We start from the raw sequence: 13,191 nt of genomic DNA on the forward strand, positions 1-13,191 counted from the left end.
GCTGGGATTAGAGGCGTGCGCCACCCTGAGAGGCGATAGGTAACAATTTTTAATGGAAGGGAATAAATGTCTGCCCCGTACGTCTTATGCGACAACTACATTGTGTACTGAAAAGACAGGTGCCTCGGGTTCTGAGGAAGAACAAGTGAGAACTAAAGGACGAAATGGAGATGCCCGCAGTGTGCAACTCCTCCAAGAAAGGACACTGCGCACCAGGGCTGAGCTCAGGCTCGCTCACAGAGACCCAGCCGTTTGGACCCAGGGTGTCAGCTCCGCCTGCCATTTGGCAAAGGGATTGAAGCGATGGGAGCCAGCCTCTATCCGCAGCCCAGAGAGGGAACAGCAGTGCCACCCTTGGTGGGTGACTGGGTAACCCCCATGTACCCTGGGCCACACAGAGATGCCCGGAGTCAGTGTTTCTGAACAGATATTAATTTATTGAGGACAGTGGGAGGGAGGGGGCGGGAGCATGCCCTCAGTTCTGCTCCAGGATCTGCTGAACCCAGGGCATGAGGGCAGTCACACGGGCATACACGGCAGGAGTGGAGGTGGAACAAACGCCGCTTCCCCAGGACACGATGCCCACCAGGGTCCAGGCTCCATTCTTCTGGCAGACCAGGGGGCCGCCAGAGTCGCCCTGTGGGGACAGAGAGAGGACTAGTCTTCAGGTCTAAGGAGGGTGCCTGGACTTGGCGGGCTCCAGGGAAGAGCCGGGAATGGCTGTGGGCTCCACTCCCAGGAGAGCCTGGGCAGCTGGCTTGCCCTGCCAGCCGGAGCACCCCACACACCCGCGCAGCGCAGCACCACCTTGGCCAGAGCCACCTCCTGGGGGCCTCGGTAGGCATCAGCCCTGGGTGCACTGGGGGAAAGTAGGGTTCAGGCGAAGGGGCCGCAGGGAGCCCAGGCCTCTGCAGGCCTGTGGCCCCCGACCCGTCAGGACTGAGCAGATCCGCGGGTACAGCAGGCGAGAAGCCATACCATGCAGGAGGAGACTCCACTGGCGCCTGCGCAGATCATCACGTCGGTGATCTTGCTGCCCCAGAATTTCTTGCACTCAGCGTTGGACACGAGGGGCAGGGCTGCCTGCTGCAGCTTGTCGGGGGTCTTGAGGGCTGCGGGGACAGAGGCTTGGTGTCAGGGTCCTGCAGGCAGTCTGCAGACTGGAAGACAGCCATGGGTCTTAAATGCATCTGTGGGGACAGCTGCAGCCAGGTCCAGAGCTGTCACACCAGCCCTGGCCTGCCTAGCTTGAGAGCCTGGCCCTGTGGTGCTGGGCGGTGGGTGAGCTCTCAGGGAACTGAGAATCCTGCCTGCTGCGTCTAAGGGACCCAGGCCGGGACCCTCCCCACACACCGGGGACCAGCAGGGGTGGATGTCTACCGAGTCCAGCGCTTCCCTCGGGCCCGTTGTCCTTAGCTCTCCTTCCTGCTTGCGCTGGCGAATTTAAACTGTGGTTGTTGTTTTGTTTTTGAGTCAGGGCCTCACTCTGACCCTGACTGACATGCTACTCGCTCTGTAGCCCAGGTTGGCTTTAAACTCACGGAGAACCTCCTGCCTGAGCCTCCTGAATGCTGTGATTAAAGGCTTATGTGCTTTACATTTTTGTGGGTGTGTATGTGGGTGTTGTGTGGAGGGCATGCACATGTATGTTGTGACCCTGCTGATTATGTGCCTACTTCACCACGAAGCCATCTCCCCAGAACAAAGTTGTTTGTTTTTTGTTTTTTGGTTTTTTGTTTTTTTGCGGTAGGGTTTCACTGTAGCCTAAACTGACCTGGAATTCACTATGTAGTCTCAGGGTGGCCTTGAAGGCACAGTGATCCTCCTTCCTCTGCCTCCTGAAGGCTGGGATTTGTTCTTTTCCTGAGGGGGGTTTCAATGTAGTGTCTCTCTCTACCTCAGGCTAACCTGGAATTCACTATGTAGTGTCAGGGTGGCCTTGAACTCATGGTGATCCTCCTTCCTCTACATCTAAGAAATCTAAAAGAAATGGAATGATGTGTAGATGTTGAAGTTTAGACCAAAGGGGGGGAGGTCATGTGAATCACAACTAGACACTTTTCCTGCCCAGGCCGACTCGCCCAGGGCCCGCCCTGTGGCACAAACGCCACCTCACACTCACCATTGTGCTTGGTCTTGCCCCAGCCGGTGGTGGCGCACAGGGTGCCAGCAGGGAAGTCGTCGTCGGGGCTGGGCAGGCACACGGCCGACACGGTGTCGGAGAACTGGGCGGGCGTGGCCAGCTTCAGCAGGGTGATGTCGTTGCGCACAGTGAACATGTTGAACTTGGGGTTCTTAAAAACCTGCGGGCGGGGACCCGATGACTTGCTGAGGCCCTAGGAGGAGCCCCCGCTCCGTGGAGTCCCAGGGGACAGGCTCCTTTCCGGGTGGCCCAGTGAGGACAGAGTTCCAGGAGACTGGAAAGAGAATTCCCAGGCCAGCAGCAGCCCCATGGTCTTGCACCCCTCAAGCAGCCGGGGGCATCAACCCCTGGGCAGACGCCCCCAGCCCCGGGCTGAGAGCCTGACCCAACCAGCCCGCCTATGCGCATGTACCTTAGCGATCTTCAGGACCTGAATGTTTTCCTCGTCGGAGCCCTGGTCAAACTCCCCGGCCACCACCACATCAGATGTCCTAGGCATTGAGACCCGCGGGAGGGAGAGTGACGACCGGGCCTGCTCCCCTCCTCACCCCAGTGGAGCCGAAGCGGGAGGCGGCCCAGGACTCACTTGACTCCGCAGTGGGCAGCAGTGACCACCCAGTCCTCACTGATGAGGGAGCCCCCGCAGAAGTGGAAGCCAGTTTTGTCCTGGGGAAGCAGAGATGGGGTCATAACTCCCACCTGAACAACATGCGCGTGTGAGACGGCCCAGAGAGTTCCACCTGCCCAGAACGCCCCTCTCACCTGCAGGGACACCTGCCAGGGCCAGGAACCAGGGACAGCATCCTCCCCATTAACAATCCTGGACAGGCCAGCCAGCACTGGTTCAATGGTGGGGACTCCACAGCCTGGGGTGGGAAGGTGGGCGGTGCGTGAATAAGGGCTCTGGACACAACCAACGCAGGCCTGTGTGCCTGTGCCACAGAACCTCTAGAGCAGCTCGGAGCCCACTGAGACGGTGGGTGCCATCTCCTCCTGAAGCATCTCTTGGCTTTCCTCCATGCTCCAGCTCAGGGTTTCCCCATCCACAGGCCTACTGACTCCAGTCATCCTCCAAGAACGCAGAGCAGCATTGCTGCCCCTCTGTGAGCAGAAACCAGACTGCACCAGCCGACTGCCAGGCTCTCGCTCCTGGCTGGCTGCTCTGTGACAGGGGCTATTTGTAAAGTTCTGCTTTCTTAACTCTCCAAGAAAGTGGGATTTGAAAGGACGCCCCATGGGAGCAGCAGGGGAGCGGAGCAAGCAGTCGGGCATGCTGTGTAGGTGAGGAGGCACTGCCGTGCCAGCTAGCAGGTCATGCCATGGCTTCACGGCTTGCCAGCACTCTGGAGCAGCGCAGTCCCTGTGAGTAGCCCGCCACTACCGGGGTCCTTCTGGTCTGCCCCAGGGCCATCTGTCACATGCCTCTCAGGTCCTCGGGATGAGGAGATGGCCAAGATGGCTATGCCAGACCCCAAAGTCATAACATCAGAGATAAGTATATGTGTGTATATGTAGATCTGTCTATCTATCAACCTCTATTTTTTTTACTTGGTTTTTCAAGGTAGGGTTTTGGTGGAACTTACTATGTATTCTCAGGGTGGCCTCACGCTCACAGTGATCCTCCTGCCTCGGCCTCCAGAATGATGGGATTAGAGCGTGCACCATACCACCATGCCCAGCCATAGTACATTTCATTTATTATTATTATTATTTATTTTTTTTTTTTTGGGGGTTTTCAAGATAGGGTCTCACTGTAGCTCAGGCTGATGATGAACTCACTATGTAGTTTTAGGTGGCCTGGAACTCACGACAATCCTCCTCCTACCTCTGCCTCCTAAGTGCTGGGACTAAAGGCGTGTGCCATTGCACCTGGCTTCCTTCCTTCCTTCCTTCCTTCCTTCCTTCCTTCCTTCCTTCCTTCTTTCCTTCTTTCTTTCCCTTCTCACTTTCTTTCTTTCTCTGTCACTCTCTTTCTTTCTTTCTCACTGTATCTTTCATCATTTTTGTTTTTGTTTTTTTCAAGGTAGAGTCCTACTCGAGGCCAGGCTGACACAGTGCTCCCTTGGTAAGCCCAGGCTGACCTCAAATCTCAGGCACAAAAACCCTCCTACCTCAGCCTCCTGAGTGCAGGGACTAATGGCGTATGTCACTTTAAGTGAACATTTTCTCTTTTTGAGGTAAGCCCAACAGACTGGCCTTTTAAATTTAATCATATATTTTATGTGAGAAAGCAAGAGAGCAAGAGAGAGAGAGGAATTAGAACACCAGGGCTTCCAGCTACTGCACGCAAACTCCAGATGCATGCACCCTCTTCTGAACATATGGGACCATGCATGCTTGTGTCACTGTGCATCTGGATTACATGGGACCTGCAGAGTAGAACATGAGTCCTTAGGCTTGGCAGGCAGGCCCCTTCCCTGCTGAGCCATCTCTCCAGCCCCATATTATTTTTCAGACAAAGTCTCATCTAGCCCAGGCTAGCCTCAAACTCATGATTCCTGTTGTCTACATTTCAAGTACTGGGATCACAAGTATGAGCCACTGCTTTTTAAAGTAGAAAACAGAATACTACACTGGGCATGGTGGCACAAACCAGTAACCCCAGCACTTGGGAGGTTGAGGCACTAGGATCATTACAAGTTCAAGGCCAGCCTGGGCTACACAGAGAGTATACACTACCATCTCAAAACAATACAAAGAGAACAACACGCTTAGAACTGGCAGCCTAACAAATACAAGCCCTGGGTGGACACTCTGGGAGGTCTCCTGAGCCTCAGCACCCAACTGGACCACGTCTACATCAGCAGACCACAGCTGGGCTCACGCTTCCATTTGCTACTCAGAAAGACCAGAAGGTCCCCTCTCCTCCTTGTAGCCTCAGGTTGGAGGAGGGTCAGGATAATTCCCCAGGAACGGGGCCTAGCTCTTAGTAGGCCAGAGTCCCTCTGGCCTCTCTGAAGGTGTCTGGCTGTTAAGACTCTGAGGGGTCCAGGGACCATCTCCCCAACCTCCTCCCAGGTCTGACTGGCCACCCGGATCCTAGCACTCACCAAAAGTGGCACCCACAAGGGCGAAGCAGGACAGGAGCCAAAGGAATGCCATGGTGCTCCAGTCAGGGAAGATGGGGCCCGCTTGCTCTGGGGCCCCTTTTATGGTCCCTGTGGTCCTCAAGCCTTGCCCAATCTCTGTGGCCCTACCCAACCAGGGGAGCCCAAGAGCTACCCTCCCTGTTATCCAAGGATCCTGGGTGGTAGGTGGGAGCCAAGCCTTGCCACGGTCTGCCTGGCTCTCAGCCCAAAACCCCAACCCCTGGGAAAAGGACAGCTGCCCTGTCGTAATAGCACCCGTGAGCCTTGGCAATGCCCAGCATCTCCAGGGTGCTGTGGGCAAGGCCCCTGCCAGGCCAGGAGCTCGGGCCCTGCAGATGTTCTTACAGCCTTTCCAGGAGGTGGGGTGGAAGGCTCTGTTGCTCCTGGTGCCATAAACGGTGCTCCCGGCTCCGTATTAGACACAGTCCCCCCACGTGGTCTGAAGAAGCCCAGCTGCTGGTGGCTGAGGGGCCCCAGAATAGCTGCCTGGCCCACGACCATGAATGTGGTCACAGGTGCTCCCCGGAGGGGTTCACTCACGGAGGAGCAAAGGGTTGCACGGACTTTGGGGAGTATACAAGAGTCTCTTCTCCTCCAGGCAGCGGGCGAGGACAGGGACAGCAGGAATGCCCTCTCTATCCCTAATAAAAGTTTTAAGATTTTTTTATATTTATTTGATATATATATATATATATATATGTATATATATATATATATATATATATATATGGAGAGAGAGAGAGAGAATATGGTCATACCAGGATCTCCAGCTACTGCAAATGAACACAAACATGTGCATCTGGCTTATGTGGGTCCTGGGGAATCATACCTGGGTCCTTTGACTTTGCAGGCAAGTGCCTTAACTGCTAAACCATCTCTCAAGCCCCCAAATAAAAATATTTTTAAAATTAAGAAAGAGGTCTGGAGGGATGGCTTAGTGATTAAGCGCTTGCTTGTTAAGTCTGATGACCCCAGTTGGAGGCTTAATCCTGCAGGACCCATGTAAACCAGATGCACAAGGGGGCACACGCATCTGGAGTTCCTTTTCAGTGGCTGGAGGCCGTGGGGCACCCATTCCCCTTCTCTGCCTCTTTCTCTCTGTGTCTGTTGCTCTCAAATAAATAAATAAAAATAAAGAAAAAAATTTAATTAAGGAAAAAGCAGGGTGTGGTGGCTCACTCCTTTAATCCCAGCACGAGGGAAACAGAGGTAGGAGGATCACTGTGAGCTCCAGGCCACCCTGAGACTACATAATGAATTCCAGGTCAGCTTGATCTAGAGTGAGACCCTACCTCAAAAAGCAAGGCCCTCCCAAATACCCGCCCACCACATGCCCACAGCATACATCCACACACCACACACATATATGCAAGAAAATAATAAAAATAAAATAAAACTTTGATTCCAAAATGACACAGAACAAACTTTTCCTTGTCAAGTAACAATGGGACAAGACAGGTATGGGGGGGGCAGCTGGAGAGATGGCCCAGTGGTTAAAGTGCTTGCCTGCAAAGCCTTACGGTCTGGGTTTTATTCCCCAGTACCCACATAAAACCATATGACCAAGTGGTGCATGCATCTGGAGTTTGTTTGCAGTGACTAGAGGTTTGTTTTTTAAGATTTATTTTTATTTATTTGAGACAGAGAGAGGGTGCATTTGTGAGAATGGGTGCACCAGGGTCTCTAGCCACTGCAAATGAACCCCAAAAACATCCACCACATTGTGCATCTGGCTTACGTAGGACTTACAGAATTGATCCTGGGTCCTAAGGCTTCAAAGGAAAGCGCCTTGATCACTAAGCCATTTCTACAGCCTAACTAAAGGTTTTTATTTATTTATTTGCCAAGACAGAGAGACAGAGAGAAGAGACGCAGAGAGAGTTGCGAGAGAGAGAATGGTCACACCAAGGCCTCTAGCCACTGCAAACAAACTCCAGATGCATGCACCATATTGTGCACCTGGCTCTACCTAGGTGCTGGGGAATTCAAACATAGATTGTTAGGCTTGGCAGGTAAGTGTCTTAACTATTGAGCCATCTTTCCAGCACCCAGAGTTTCTTCTTCTTCTTCTTCTTTTTTTTTTTTTTTTTTTTTTGGAGGTACAGCCTCTGCCTCCCCAGTGCTGGGACTAAAGGTGTGCGCAAGTTTCATTTTGTAAGCAACTAAAACTTTGTTACAAAGCCTAGTTCCCCAGGGTGTGGAATAGCACAGGAGGGTGATTCTGCTGAGCACCCATAGATGTGGGGTCTTGTCCACAGCATTCCTGCTGTCCCTGTCCTCGCCCGCTGCCTGGAGGAGAAGAGACTCTTGTATACTCCCCAAAGTCCGTGCAACCCTTTGCTCCTCCGTGAGTGAACCCCTCCGGGGAGCACCTGTGACCACATTCATGGTCGTGGGCCAGGCAGCTATTCTGGGGCCCCTCAGCCACCAGCAGCTGGGCTTCTTCAGACCACGTGGGGGGACTGTGTCTAATACGGAGCCGGGAGCACCGTTTATGGCACCAGGAGCAACAGAGCCTTCCACCCCACCTCCTGGAAAGGCTGTAAGAACATCTGCAGGGCCCGAGCTCCTGGCCTGGCAGGGGCCTTGCCCACAGCACCCTGGAGATGCTGGGCATTGCCAAGGCTCACGGGTGCTATTACGACAGGGCAGCTGTCCTTTTCCCAGGGGTTGGGGTTTTGGGCTGAGAGCCAGGCAGACCGTGGCAAGGCTTGGCTCCCACCTACCACCCAGGATCCTTGGATAACAGGGAGGGTAGCTCTTGGGCTCCCCTGGTTGGGTAGGGCCACAGAGATTGGGCAAGGCTTGAGGACCACAGGGACCATAAAAGGGGCCCCAGAGCAAGCGGGCCCCATCTTCCCTGACTGGAGCACCATGGCATTCCTTTGGCTCCTGTCCTGCTTCGCCCTTGTGGGTGCCACTTTTGGTGAGTGCTAGGATCCGGGTGGCCAGTCAGACCTGGGAGGAGGTTGGGGAGATGGTCCCTGGACCCCTCAGAGTCTTAACAGCCAGACACCTTCAGAGAGGCCAGAGGGACTCTGGCCTACTAAGAGCTAGGCCCCGTTCCTGGGGAATTATCCTGACCCTCCTCCAACCTGAGGCTACAAGGAGGAGAGGGGACCTTCTGGTCTTTCTGAGTAGCAAATGGAAGCGTGAGCCCAGCTGTGGTCTGCTGATGTAGACGTGGTCCAGTTGGGTGCTGAGGCTCAGGAGACCTCCCAGAGTGTCCACCCAGGGCTTGTATTTGTTAGGCTGCCAGTTCTAAGCGTGTTGTTCTCTTTGTATTGTTTTGAGATGGTAGTGTATACTCTCTGTGTAGCCCAGGCTGGCCTTGAACTTGTAATGATCCTAGTGCCTCAACCTCCCAAGTGCTGGGGTTACTGGTTTGTGCCACCATGCCCAGTGTAGTATTCTGTTTTCTACTTTAAAAAGCAGTGGCTCATACTTGTGATCCCAGTACTTGAAATGTAGACAACAGGAATCATGAGTTTGAGGCTAGCCTGGGCTAGATGAGACTTTGTCTGAAAAATAATATGGGGCTGGAGAGATGGCTCAGCAGGGAAGGGGCCTGCCTGCCAAGCCTAAGGACTCATGTTCTACTCTGCAGGTCCCATGTAATCCAGATGCACAGTGACACAAGCATGCATGGTCCCATATGTTCAGAAGAGGGTGCATGCATCTGGAGTTTGCGTGCAGTAGCTGGAAGCCCTGGTGTTCTAATTCCTCTCTCTCTCTTGCTCTCTTGCTTTCTCACATAAAATATATGATTAAATTTAAAAGGCCAGTCTGTTGGGCTTACCTCAAAAAGAGAAAATGTTCACTTAAAGTGACATACGCCATTAGTCCCTGCACTCAGGAGGCTGAGGTAGGAGGGTTTTTGTGCCTGAGATTTGAGGTCAGCCTGGGCTTACCAAGGGAGCACTGTGTCAGCCTGGCCTCGAGTAGGACTCTACCTTGAAAAAAACAAAAACAAAAATGATGAAAGATACAGTGAGAAAGAAAGAAAGAGAGTGACAGAGAAAGAAAGAAAGTGAGAAGGGAAAGAAAGAAGGAAAGAAGGAAGGAAGGAAGGAAGGAAGGAAGGAAGGAAGGAAGGAAGGAAGGAAGCCAGGTGCAATGGCACACGCCTTTAGTCCCAGCACTTAGGAGGCAGAGGTAGGAGGAGGATTGTCGTGAGTTCCAGGCCACCTAAAACTACATAGTGAGTTCATCATCAGCCTGAGCTACAGTGAGACCCTATCTTGAAAACCCCCCAAAAAAAAATAATAAATAATAATAATAATAAATGAAATGTACTATGGCTGGGCATGGTGGTATGGTGCACGCTCTAATCCCATCATTCTGGAGGCCGAGGCAGGAGGATCACTGTGAGCGTGAGGCCACCCTGGGAATACATAGTAAGTTCCACCAAAACCCTACCTTGAAAAACCAAGTAAAAAAAATAGAGGTTGATAGATAGACAGATCTACATATACACACATATACTTATCTCTGATGTTATGACTTTGGGGTCTGGCATAGCCATCTTGGCCATCTCCTCATCCCGAGGACCTGAGAGGCATGTGACAGATGGCCCTGGGGCAGACCAGAAGGACCCCGGTAGTGGCGGGCTACTCACAGGGACTGCGCTGCTCCAGAGTGCTGGCAAGCCGTGAAGCCATGGCATGACCTGCTAGCTGGCACGGCAGTGCCTCCTCACCTACACAGCATGCCCGACTGCTTGCTCCGCTCCCCTGCTGCTCCCATGGGGCGTCCTTTCAAATCCCACTTTCTTGGAGAGTTAAGAAAGCAGAACTTTACAAATAGCCCCTGTCACAGAGCAGCCAGCCAGGAGCGAGAGCCTGGCAGTCGGCTGGTGCAGTCTGGTTTCTGCTCACAGAGGGGCAGCAATGCTGCTCTGCGTTCTTGGAGGATGACTGGAGTCAGTAGGCCTGTGGATGGGGAAACCCTGAGCTGGAGCATGGAGGAAAGCCAAGAGATGCTTCAGGAGGAGATGGCACCCACCGTCTCAGTGGGCTCCGAGCTGCTCTAGAGGTTCTGTGGCACAGGCACACAGGCCTGCGTTGGTTGTGTCCAGAGCCCTTATTCACGCACCGCCCACCTTCCCACCCCAGGCTGTGGAGTCCCCACCATTGAACCAGTGCTGGCTGGCCTGTCCAGGATTGTTAATGGGGAGGATGCTGTCCCTGGTTCCTGGCCCTGGCAGGTGTCCCTGCAGGTGAGAGGGGCGTTCTGGGCAGGTGGAACTCTCTGGGCCGTCTCACACGCGCATGTTGTTCAGGTGGGAGTTATGACCCCATCTCTGCTTCCCCAGGACAAAACTGGCTTCCACTTCTGCGGGGGCTCCCTCATCAGTGAGGACTGGGTGGTCACTGCTGCCCACTGCGGAGTCAAGTGAGTCCTGGGCCGCCTCCCGCTTCGGCTCCACTGGGGTGAGGAGGGGAGCAGGCCCGGTCGTCACTCTCCCTCCCGCGGGTCTCAATGCCTAGGACATCTGATGTGGTGGTGGCCGGGGAGTTTGACCAGGGCTCCGACGAGGAAAACATTCAGGTCCTGAAGATCGCTAAGGTACATGCGCATAGGCGGGCTGGTTGGGTCAGGCTCTCAGCCCGGGGCTGGGGGCGTCTGCCCAGGGGTTGATGCCCCCGGCTGCTTGAGGGGTGCAAGACCATGGGGCTGCTGCTGGCCTGGGAATTCTCTTTCCAGTCTCCTGGAACTCTGTCCTCACTGGGCCACCCGGAAAGGAGCCTGTCCCCTGGGACTCCACGGAGCGGGGGCTCCTCCTAGGGCCTCAGCAAGTCATCGGGTCCCCGCCCGCAGGTTTTTAAGAACCCCAAGTTCAACATGTTCACTGTGCGCAACGACATCACCCTGCTGAAGCTGGCCACGCCCGCCCAGTTCTCCGACACCGTGTCGGCCGTGTGCCTGCCCAGCCCCGACGACGACTTCCCTGCTGGCACCCTGTGCGCCACCACCGGCTGGGGCAAGACCAAGCACAATGGTGAGTGTGAGGTGGCGTTTGTGCCACAGGGCGGGCCCTGGGCGAGTCGGCCTGGGCAGGAAAAGTGTCTAGTTGTGATTCACATGACCTCCCCCCCTTTGGTCTAAACTTCAACATCTACACATCATTCCATTTCTTTTAGATTTCTTAGATGTAGAGGAAGGAGGATCACCATGAGTTCAAGGCCACCCTGACACTACATAGTGAATTCCAGGTTAGCCTGAGGTAGAGAGAGACACTACATTGAAACCCCCCTCAGGAAAAGAACAAATCCCAGCCTTCAGGAGGCAGAGGAAGGAGGATCACTGTGCCTTCAAGGCCACCCTGAGACTACATAGTGAATTCCAGGTCAGTTTAGGCTACAGTGAAACCCTACCGCAAAAAAACAAAAAACCAAAAAACAAAAAACAAACAACTTTGTTCTGGGGAGATGGCTTCGTGGTGAAGTAGGCACATAATCAGCAGGGTCACAACATACATGTGCATGCCCTCCACACAACACCCACATACACACCCACAAAAATGTAAAGCACATAAGCCTTTAATCACAGCATTCAGGAGGCTCAGGCAGGAGGTTCTCCGTGAGTTTAAAGCCAACCTGGGCTACAGAGCGAGTAGCATGTCAGTCAGGGTCAGAGTGAGGCCCTGACTCAAAAACAAAACAACAACCACAGTTTAAATTCGCCAGCGCAAGCAGGAAGGAGAGCTAAGGACAACGGGCCCGAGGGAAGCGCTGGACTCGGTAGACATCCACCCCTGCTGGTCCCCGGTGTGTGGGGAGGGTCCCGGCCTGGGTCCCTTAGACGCAGCAGGCAGGATTCTCAGTTCCCTGAGAGCTCACCCACCGCCCAGCACCACAGGGCCAGGCTCTCAAGCTAGGCAGGCCAGGGCTGGTGTGACAGCTCTGGACCTGGCTGCAGCTGTCCCCACAGATGCATTTAAGACCCATGGCTGTCTTCCAGTCTGCAGACTGCCTGCAGGGACCCTGACACCAAGCCTCTGTCCCCGCAGCCCTCAAGACCCCCGACAAGCTGCAGCAGGCAGCCCTGCCCCTCGTGTCCAACGCTGAGTGCAAGAAATTCTGGGGCAGCAAGATCACCGACGTGATGATCTGCGCAGGCGCCAGTGGAGTCTCCTCCTGCATGGTATGGCTTCTCGCCTGCTGTACCCGCGGATCTGCTCAGTCCTGACGGGTCGGGGGCCACAGGCCTGCAGAGGCCTGGGCTCCCTGCGGCCCCTTCGCCTGAACCCTACTTTCCCCCAGTGCACCCAGGGCTGATGCCTACCGAGGCCCCCAGGAGGTGGCTCTGGCCAAGGTGGTGCTGCGCTGCGCGGGTGTGTGGGGTGCTCCGGCTGGCAGGGCAAGCCAGCTGCCCAGGCTCTCCTGGGAGTGGAGCCCACAGCCATTCCCGGCTCTTCCCTGGAGCCCGCCAAGTCCAGGCACCCTCCTTAGACCTGAAGACTAGTCCTCTCTCTGTCCCCACAGGGCGACTCTGGCGGCCCCCTGGTCTGCCAGAAGAATGGAGCCTGGACCCTGGTGGGCATCGTGTCCTGGGGAAGCGGCGTTTGTTCCACCTCCACTCCTGCCGTGTATGCCCGTGTGACTGCCCTCATGCCCTGGGTTCAGCAGATCCTGGAGCAGAACTGAGGGCATGCTCCCGCCCCCTCCCTCCCACTGTCCTCAATAAATTAATATCTGTTCAGAAACACTGACTCCGGGCATCTCTGTGTGGCCCAGGGTACATGGGGGTTACCCAGTCACCCACCAAGGGTGGCACTGCTGTTCCCTCTCTGGGCTGCGGATAGAGGCTGGCTCCCATCGCTTCAATCCCTTTGCCAAATGGCAGGCGGAGCTGACACCCTGGGTCCAAACGGCTGGGTCTCTGTGAGCGCGCCTGAGCTCAGCCCTGGTGCGCAGTGTCCTTTCTTGGAGGAGTTGCACACTGCGGGCATCTCCA

The 13,191-nt window shown here is 54.8% G+C and overlaps 2 protein-coding genes across 2 annotated transcripts; one reads left to right on the plus strand and one right to left on the minus strand.

The window, feature by feature from the left end:
- Positions 1-416: 416 nt before the first annotated feature.
- Positions 417-5,245, minus strand: LOC123457767 (chymotrypsinogen B). The gene is made up of 7 exons (XM_045142397.1): positions 5,194-5,245; positions 2,906-3,009; positions 2,730-2,809; positions 2,556-2,634; positions 2,123-2,303; positions 979-1,112; positions 417-637 (listed from the first exon to the last, which is right to left on the minus strand). The coding sequence occupies exons 1-7, from the start codon at positions 5,243-5,245 to the stop codon at positions 476-478; spliced, it is 792 nt and encodes a 263-aa protein (XP_044998332.1). The 3' UTR covers positions 417-475.
- Positions 5,246-8,106: 2,861 nt separating this feature from the next.
- LOC101611862 (chymotrypsinogen B) lies at positions 8,107-12,940 on the plus strand. Its single transcript, XM_045141645.1, has 7 exons — positions 8,107-8,158; positions 10,347-10,450; positions 10,547-10,626; positions 10,722-10,800; positions 11,053-11,233; positions 12,245-12,378; positions 12,720-12,940. The coding sequence occupies exons 1-7, from the start codon at positions 8,107-8,109 to the stop codon at positions 12,879-12,881; spliced, it is 792 nt and encodes a 263-aa protein (XP_044997580.1). The 3' UTR covers positions 12,882-12,940.
- Positions 12,941-13,191: the final 251 nt, after the last annotated feature.

The sequence above is a fragment of the Jaculus jaculus genome, chromosome 1, assembly GCF_020740685.1.
Source record: "Jaculus jaculus isolate mJacJac1 chromosome 1, mJacJac1.mat.Y.cur, whole genome shotgun sequence".
Classification (NCBI taxonomy): domain Eukaryota; kingdom Metazoa; phylum Chordata; class Mammalia; order Rodentia; family Dipodidae; genus Jaculus; species Jaculus jaculus.

What these genes read in the sequence shown, in the direction of transcription:
- LOC123457767 (XM_045142397.1), bottom strand. Translation starts at nt 5,245, where the DNA reads ATGGCATTCCTTTGGCTCCTGTCCTGCTTCGCCCTTGTGGGTGCCACT. An exon ending in CCTTGTGGGTGCCACTTTTG is followed by an intron (nt 3,010 to 5,193) that starts GTGAGTGCTAGG and finishes TTCCCACCCCAG; the next exon opens with GCTGTGGAGTCCCCACCATT. An exon ending in CCTGGCAGGTGTCCCTGCAG is followed by an intron (nt 2,810 to 2,905) that starts GTGAGAGGGGCG and finishes CTGCTTCCCCAG; the next exon opens with GACAAAACTGGCTTCCACTT.
- LOC101611862 (XM_045141645.1), top strand. Translation starts at nt 8,107, where the DNA reads ATGGCATTCCTTTGGCTCCTGTCCTGCTTCGCCCTTGTGGGTGCCACT. An exon ending in CCTTGTGGGTGCCACTTTTG is followed by an intron (nt 8,159 to 10,346) that starts GTGAGTGCTAGG and finishes TTCCCACCCCAG; the next exon opens with GCTGTGGAGTCCCCACCATT. An exon ending in GGGCAAGACCAAGCACAATG is followed by an intron (nt 11,234 to 12,244) that starts GTGAGTGTGAGG and finishes CTGTCCCCGCAG; the next exon opens with CCCTCAAGACCCCCGACAAG.